Consider the following 8,920-nt stretch of genomic DNA (forward strand, 5'->3'; position numbering starts at 1 on the left):
ATTCCTTTGAATAAGATAATGATGTTGCTTTATTACTGATGTTACTGAGATATCAGTGGCTTAAATCATACTGGGGAGATAGTAAGCAAATTGGGGCATTAATTCCTCATGATAGAAACTGAAGAGGAAACATTTGAATGGGGGCTTAAAGCAAAATCATTAGAAGAACTCTGCAAACATTAAAGGGCATCCCTAGAATTCTGAGGGGGGGACTAGTCAGCCTCATTCTGGGGACTTCACAACTAGTATTTCTATGGATTGGGTGATTAAGTCAGTAAATAATTTTTAATACACAAGTAATTGAAAAGATAGACCCATGATAGTGTCTTTCACAGTAACCCAGCTTTCTTCAAGCTCATCATAGCTAAATTTCTTGAGAAGACTATAAATAGCTAATGATTTTTCCCCTGCCTACTCTCAACTCATCCACTTACAATATGGCCTCCTCTTCCACCACTCTTATTGAAATTTCTCTCTGAATGATCACTAATCGACAAATCTAAGAGTGCTTCAAAGATCTTGATTCTCCTTGACATGCTGCTTTTGACATAGTTGCCTACTCCTTCATAATCTCTCCTCTCTTGATTTCAGCAACACTACATTCTCTTGGTTCACCTCTTAAGATATGTAATAAATGTTTATTGAATGAATATATTGGTTAAACAATAATATGAGCTATAACTTTTAGTTTACACGAGATGGGGAGGGAGATGGTGAAGAAAGATTAATGACCTCTGCCTCTTACTTCTCTGCCTCTAAGGTGGAGAGTAAATAGAGGTTGAAGAGTAATTAATCATGGTTAAGTGGTGCAATTAATGCATTAAACAAGTTGAGGATATTTACTCAATCTTGCTTCATCAACTTAAACTTTTTTTTTTCACATAACCTTTAGCAATATGTTTTTGAGGAATAAAAGAGTGAGAAAGTGGCCTGAGACTCTCTATTCCTATAAATGTAGATATGAGAATAGCTTTTTATTTGATTTGAGTCAGGAGGAGCAAGGAAAAGATGGATATGTAATTCTCACATCCAAAACTGTTATGAGGGATGCATTTTCTTAGAGGAAATCATAGTATAAGTAGTACTTAAGCCAGCCTGAAAGGGTATTATTATTATTATATCATCATCATCATCATCATCATCATCATCATCACTTTTCGGGTACATGTAGATAAAGACTATTCCCTCTTCCTGTTTTCCAAGTGAATGTTTTTATATTTTTTTTTTTCTGGAAGGGATGGGACCAGGAGTGTTTAGAGGAAACTAAGTATTTCTTCCTGCCTCTTCCACTTTAAAAGCCTCTGGTAAAAAATAGGAATTGCTTACAGCCTAGGGTCATATGAATAAGCCTAAAGAGTTTTCTAAAGATTCTTAAAGGAATCTCTTAAGAGCTATTTCAAGTGAAATTTGGGTGTTTATTGATTTCTTAACAAGCAGGGGTACCCCTATGTCAAGGGATCCCCTCACTTGGCATAGGAGGAACAAGATATATCAATATTTATAGTAAGCCTATTTGTCTATATAGTTGTTGCCAGGAACTCTCTTGGAGCATTGAAACAAACATCCTACTGCCCTGGGCAAACTTTTGTGAATCCAAAAGTCAACAGAAATAGTGGTAATGAGGAATGGAGTGAGCAGCTATTAACAAGCATTTGTTAAGTGTCTACTATTTGCCAGGCACTATGCTAAGTTTTGGGGATGCATCATAACAATAATAAAAATAAATAAAGCAAAAGACAGTGCCTGATCTCAAGGAGCTCACAATCTAATGGGGGAGACAACATATAAACAAATATGTACAATCTTTATATAGGATAAATATGGAATAATTAAAAGAGAGACAGCATTAGATTTAAAATAGATTGAGAAAGACTTACTGTAGAAGGTGAGATTTTAGCTGGGACTAGAAACCAGGGAAGGGAGAAGGAAAATATGAGAAGGGAAGGCATTTCAAACATGGGAGAAGGGCATAGAAAATACCCTGAGAGATGGAATGTCTGGTTCATGAAAGAGCAAGAAGGCCAGTCATTGACACTGGATGGCATGTGGGGTATGGTGAGGTGTAAGGTGTATTTGGTACTGGAGGATCATCTTAGTCATATTAAACTCAAAATATCTAAAACTGAACTCATTTTTCCTCACAAACCCTCCCCTCTTCCTAATTTCCTTAGTACCGCACACCATCCATCCTTCCAGGCCTAAGCTCCATTTAGGTGTCATCCTTGACTCTTCAGTCTCTCTAACTCCCTGTATCCAACCAGTTGTAAAGTCGTGTGTTTCTACATTCTTAATATCTCTTGTATAAGCCCTTTCTCTCCCATAATACTTCAACTACCCTGGTCCAGGCCCTCTTACCTCAGGCTTGGTCCATTATAATGACCTGCTGATTGGTCTACCTGCCTCAGATCTCTCTCTTCTAGTCTATCCTCCACACAGCTTTCAAATCAGTCTTCCCAAAGATCTGACCATATCACTCTGTGATCAGGTAAACTTAAGTGGCTCTCTGTTGCTTTCTGGATCAAATATAAAATCATCTGGCTTTTAAAATCCTGGCTTTTGAAAATCTTTCATAACCAGACCCTTTCTACATTCCCAGTATTCTTATACCTCACTCCCCTTTCACTTACTCTGTGAGCCAGTGACATTGGCCTCCTTGCTTTCCCTTTTAGACTCTAGCATTGTTTATTTGCTGTCCCCTATGTCTCCTTCCTCACCTCTGCCTCCCAGCTTCTTTGGCTTCTTCAAAGTCTTAGCTGAAGTCCAACCTTCATCAAGAAGCCTTTCCCTGTCCTCTTCGCTTTCTCTGTGAGACTATCCCCAGTTTAGTCTGAATATATCTTGTTTTTACATAGTTGCTTGAATATTGTCTATCCCCATTGGGCTGTGAGTTCTTTGGGATTTAGGGTTGTTTTGTTTTGTTGAGGTTTTTTTGCTTGTTTTATTTTTATTTTTTAATCCTCTTTAAAACACAGTGTCTGACACACAGTAGATACTTAATAAATGCTAATTGACTAACTGGCAAAAGCAGTCATTAATGAAAAAAAAAAGCATCATCAAAGGGTTTCAGCCTGGTCTGAAAACAATATTGGGTGCTCCCAGCTAATAATACATTAGAACCTGGGGCAGGTAGGTGGCAAAGTAGGTAGAGCACTGGCCCTGGAGTCAGGAGGCCCTGAGTTCAAATGCAACCTTAAAACACTTGACACACATACTAGCTGTGTGACCTTGGGCAAATCACTTAACCTCAATTGCCCTGCCTTCCCCCTTCAAAAGACAAACAAAAAAAACCATTAAGAATACATCAGAACCCAGAACCTCAGAGCAGAAGCTGGGTGGAGTGAGACACCTAACGAGGTCAATTTGAAATTTCAGGAGGAACCAAGTCAAAGGAACAGAAGAGAAAAACAACCGTTTGAATTGGAAGTGACTAAGGCCCTATATAACTCTTTTGGGTGAAGGTATCCCGTCCGAGCATATACACCTGTGTATATACATCAAAGGATTCTGCCATCTTCCTTCGCCCTTTCAATATGATTTTCCTTCTTTCATCTTATGAGATGCAAATGTACAGGGGAATAAGTATGAACATAGGGTGGGGATGTCTCAAAGGGATTTTCCAATATTTTCTGGGGTTGACTGAGAAAAACAAGAGTTAAGTGACTCGCCCAAGGTTACACGACTGAATGTCTGAAGTCAAATTCGAACTCAGGAAGGTGAGTGTTGCTGACTCCAGGGCTCCTCCAGGATCCTCTATGCTGCCTAGCTGCCCCGCCTCTTTGATAGGATACCTAATCTGCCTGTCTGTACTATGTGTTCTGTTTTTTTAAGGATTTTTTTTTATTTGGTTTATCCCAAGTATTTGCAACTTAGTTGCAAGCGCTCATCAGGGTGGCTTTCTGCGATGCCAAGGCCTCACTGCCTTGGCGGGCTGGTTTAACCAATCCTTCCAGGGCAGCCGCCTTTTCCAGCAGCAGCACTGCCTGGGGATGCGCGGCTGGGGATCATCAGGCAACTCCGGGTGGGTAATGTCCGGGAGCGGGTCCCAAAACTCGCATAGAGCCCAAGCGGGTAGCCGCGCCACATGAGACGGGACACGCCTTAGACCGAGAAAACTCTCGGCCTCCCTTGGACAAAAGCCAGAAGCTGAGGCCGCCGCCACCTCTTCCTCCAGCGTCCGGGCGGCAGCGGCAGCTGCTTTTCCCCGGGTGTCCGGCTGCTGCACGCGCAGGGCTGGCGGGCCAGGCAGTCGGGTACTGGACCGATGTGGCGCATGCGTGGTGCCGCCGCCAGGCGTTGGGGCTGCGGCGGCGACGGCAGCGACGGCGATGGCGGGGGTAGCTGTGGCCGCGGCCAGGAGCGTTTGTGCCGGGTGTTCGGAGGGGCCGGCGGTGGTGGCTGCTGCTGCCGCGGCGGTTGGAGAGGCCGCGCGGGCGGTGCCCGGCAGCAGCTGGAGGAGCGGTTCGCGGACTTGGCAGCGAGCCACCAGGAGGCGATCCGCGCGCGGGATGAGCGGGACCGGCAGAACGCGCGGCTGCGCGAGGAGAACGGGCGCCTGCGGCTCGAGAACCGGCGGCTGAAGCGCGAGAACCGCAACCTCTTCCGGCAGGCGCTGCAGCGGCAGGACGAGGAGCAGTCCACGGAGCCCACGCGGGCCGCGGCAGGGGGAGGGGAGCATGGCGAGCCAGACTCGGAGGAGGAAAGCGGAGGTGCCGCGGAGGCCTGCGAGCACGTCCGGGGCGTTGCGGCGGACCCGAAGGAGCGGAGAGCCGGAGAAGGCCCGGAAGAGCCTGGGAGCCCCCGGGCCCTGAGGGCCCGCCTCGAGAGGCTGGAGGCCATGTACCGCCGGGCCCTGCTGCAGCTACACCACGAACAGCAGTGGCAGCATCGTCGGGCCCAGGCCCAGAAGGCGGAGGCAAAGGAGGAGGAGGAAGAAGGGCGGCTTGAGCTGGAGATCGGAGCTCCAGATCCCGCACCCCTCCTCTAGTTTCGCGGCCTGAGAAAGCAGGAGGCGGGGCTGCTTTTCTGACAGGAATGGAGCGGGGAGACCAGCCCTTCCTTCCCCCGCCTCCCAGGACCCCCGCACACTTGTCTTGGTCCAAATGCAAGGACACTTGGATGTCTCTCCTGAAATACAGGAGAACTGTGCTAATGGACAGGTCCTCAGTCTTCCCGCCCTCCACCGTCTTCTGCACAGGATCAGGGAGGGTTCCATCCTTAAGCTGTAGTTAGCTGGAACCAGGCCTGGAGGCCCGCGCAGGAGCCACACAATCGGGGACACAGAGGCTGGAGACTTGGCCTCTGCCATGTGCCACTGCCAGTGCCAGCTTTCTGTGTGAGAGCATCATATGCTACTTGTGGCATTTAGGTGAAGTTATTAAAAACAAAAGCAAACAAAACCAGCATGAGAGAACTGTATGCCAAGCTGTGCCTCTTAATGACTGAACTATCTCCTACTTCTTACCCCTCCCTAGTTTTGTGGAGGAATTGTTTTGCCTCATTTTGGTTCTTTGAGATTTGAAGTAACCATTTTTCTTGAGTTGCTTAGCTTGGCCATTAACACATTCTTTTTAAAGGGCCCAGGTTGAATGTGGGTGAGGTTTAAATAGGTGTTTTAAACTTAGAGCTTTGTTTTCTTTAAAAACCATTTTAATGGAAAGTAATCCATTCTAATATTATCTTTTGGTTCCAGCCTTATTTCTGCTAGGTACTGATTTATCTACCTTGACCATTTAAAAATTTTTGCCTTATGGGGCATTTGAATAAAACAAGTTAAATGTAATAAAATTTTGGTATACTAATAAAAGTTTCCAGGACTTTATTTGTAGATTACATTTTGTAGTACTCTATTTTATATGTATTTTTTATCAAAATAAGTTTGCTTTAAAAAATTATATTCAGAGTTAAGCAGATTTTATAACATTCATATTTTAGCAGCCAGTGTAGTTTATTTTTTACTATTCAAGAACTTTTGGAATTTTTAACTAGATGTCATAAATTGACCAAAAAGTATAATTGAACAGTTAGGATAGTGAGGTAAATATATATTTTTGAGAAACTACATACAGGTAAACCACCTAGGGAAAATATATGTAGTCACTGCATCTCAAAGTTCTGGTAGCATATGACTTTATGGTATTTCCATGGACATACATTTCGTACATAATGGTTCTCTGTTACACATACATAGTTAAATACAGTCCATGGCTGTTGTTCAAACCGCCTTTCCTTTCTGATCAAGTATTAAAAAGAAATTGGAAAGAGGATAGAAACAATAAGAATGATCTCCATCTTTCTGCTTCAGTTTCATACAGGAACCAATTTTCCCACATATGGCACATAAAAAGAAGCAGCTTAATTTGAGGAAAGAACTCTAGATTTGGTGTTTAAAAAAAAAAAAAACAAAACTTGGATTGGAATTGAAACTATCTGTGTAATCCTAGGTCAAGTCAGTCTTTCTGGGCCTCAGTTTTCTCACCTATAAAATTAAGGAGTTGGCCTAAATGATTTCCTGAGAAGTTTTATAACTTATCACATTTAGATACTCAAGAACAGTCACATCTTGAAGACTCGTAGAAGTAAGTCTTGAAAAAAATCTGTGAAATTGCTTTTCAGGCTAGTACAAATTCATCCTTGATGACTTATATATACCTTTTCATACAACTAATATCTTCTACCCAGGGACTCGTGGATATTACCTTATTAATGCAGTTATGAAGTTAATTCCAAATTGTATTACTACTTTTGTACAGGTGGAGAAATGTGTCAAGTATTTCATTTAAGGTCAAAGTTCACATTAAACTGTGACGAATATGGAAATATAATAAAAGACTAATAATTCCAGAACAACAACAACAAAAAAAACACCTGACATTCAAATACTGATACTCACATCTCCAAAATATTTTTACTGTATAAGTAATAGTGATTGCTGGCAGCAAACCAATCTGGTGAAAAAATTGTTTTGTAAAATGTGGCCAAAATAATTTATGAAGGCTTCCAAGCATGGTTTATGAAAAGCATCTTTTAAAAACTTGCTAAAAACTAAAATAAAATTAATTTGCAAATGATGTGTATTTAAACTCTTAAGTTTGCTAAAATGGATCAAATATGGTAGTGCTTTATTGTAAAAAATATTATTAAAGTAGGATGTAAAATAGATATTTTAAGGGCATAAAGTCTTTGGGAGTTTTAGTTAAGCCAATAGATATGTAGCGTCCAAAGTGGAAAACTAGTTAATACATAATTGCAAGTTATGACACTTTAATGTTTTTAATTTTTATCAGTTTAGGTGAACTTTTAGACATTGAATGGAAGTAAAGATTATTATTAAAAGCCACATGTGTAGAACATGAAACAGTATACTTGGTGAGATTGATTAACCACATTTTCTAACTGACATGCCGCATCCCGCTGATCACTGAGTACTTAAACCTTCTCTGTTTTGGACCTAAGTAGGTTGGGGCCTCTTTAGACAGTCTGGTACCTGGCCCCCATCTGGAGCTCCTGTCTCGGTGCTGAAGGTTAACTAGTTTGGTGTACTGCAACTCAGAACTCCTGAACTTAAGTGATCCATCTGTCTCAACCTTCCTTGTAATAGGGATTACAGATGTTGTGTGCCTGATCTTTTCAGAGCATTACAAGATTGCCAAGTAAATCACTGATGCTTAATAATGATATCTTGTGTCTCTAACCATTGAAAAGTAGTACTCATGGACAAACTTCCAACAAATTCCGGTGCATTGTTCTCTATGATATACTTGAAAGCTTCTTATTAGCCTTACTTAAATGTTATAAGATATTTCTTTGCTAATTGTCTATGGTTACTGCCACTATAATGAAGTAATAGTACAAACTACAAAAAAGTTTTGGGTTTTTTTTTTCTTTCCTTTTCTGATGGCATGTAAAAATAGAGATTTTGCTTCCAGGTAACAAGACTGCTTCTCATTAGAGATTCTAATGGAGAATTTGGCAAGCACATTTTGGCAAGTCTTGATAAGTGGTACAAACAATTAAAAACAGTTTTGTAACTCTACTTTTTCTTATTAAAAAAATCTTTATACCTCTCATATATCCGGTGTACAAATTAAAGAGAGCACTTGTATTTTATCCACCTGTGACTTTGCTCTGGCTCGTTGTAGTCATAGCATGAGCATTTTATTACCAGCATGAATGGTGTGACAGAGAGAGAGGAGTTGAGCAAGAGGATAAATAAAATGGAGAAAATGTTTTTCCACTTCAGTTATTTTTAGTCTTCACAGTCTGGTAGTTATTTGATGTGAATTTTAGGATATTCAGACACATCCATTTTCAAATGTGACCATAAAGAGTATTCTAAAGTAAATGATAATGTTTAGATAATGCCATTACTTTTTATTGGAGCAAAAACTCAATAATTAGCGGCATATTATATATATAGAAGTGCTCTGAAAATATTTTAAGTGCTTTTCAAATACAATTGGAATGCTTAGGCATAGTGGAAAGAGTGATATATTTGATGTCAAAAAACCTGGGCTTGAATCCTGCTTGAATACTACTCATGTAACTTTAGGCAAATCATTTAACTTCTCTCAGCCTTGACAGTCAGTTTGAAGACCAAAGGCATTCTTGCCAAGAAATAGTTCAATTATTATTCTCCTAAGGAAATTAAATGTAGGTTCTTGGAGTTATCCTTGACTTCATTTTTGTAATTTACTATTGTATATGATACTTGGCTTTGATTCCATTTTTTTTTAATTTCATAGTGAATCAGTGAAAAAAAAAAACTTTAAAGATAAGGTTCCATGATTGGAAAAAAAATACTTTTGCATGTGGAAATATTTTCTTATGCCACCATTTTTGAATTCCAAATTGTTCCTTTTAATGAAAACAAAACAACTTAGCTTCAGTAAATGTGCAGTATCTGATTAGACTTCTTTTTTCC

General features: G+C 40.8%; 1 protein-coding gene across 1 annotated transcript; it reads left to right on the forward strand.

Annotated features, from left to right (window-relative positions):
• The first annotated feature begins 4,261 nt into the window (after positions 1-4,261).
• Positions 4,262-8,445, forward strand: TUSC1 (tumor suppressor candidate 1). Its single transcript, XM_036737571.1, has one exon. It carries the CDS (start codon positions 4,262-4,264, stop codon positions 4,982-4,984), a length of 723 nt encoding a protein of 240 aa, XP_036593466.1. The 3' UTR covers positions 4,985-8,445.
• The last annotated feature ends 475 nt before the right edge of the window (positions 8,446-8,920 follow it).

This window comes from Trichosurus vulpecula, chromosome 9, assembly GCF_011100635.1.
Source record: "Trichosurus vulpecula isolate mTriVul1 chromosome 9, mTriVul1.pri, whole genome shotgun sequence".
Lineage (NCBI taxonomy): Eukaryota > Metazoa > Chordata > Mammalia > Diprotodontia > Phalangeridae > Trichosurus > Trichosurus vulpecula.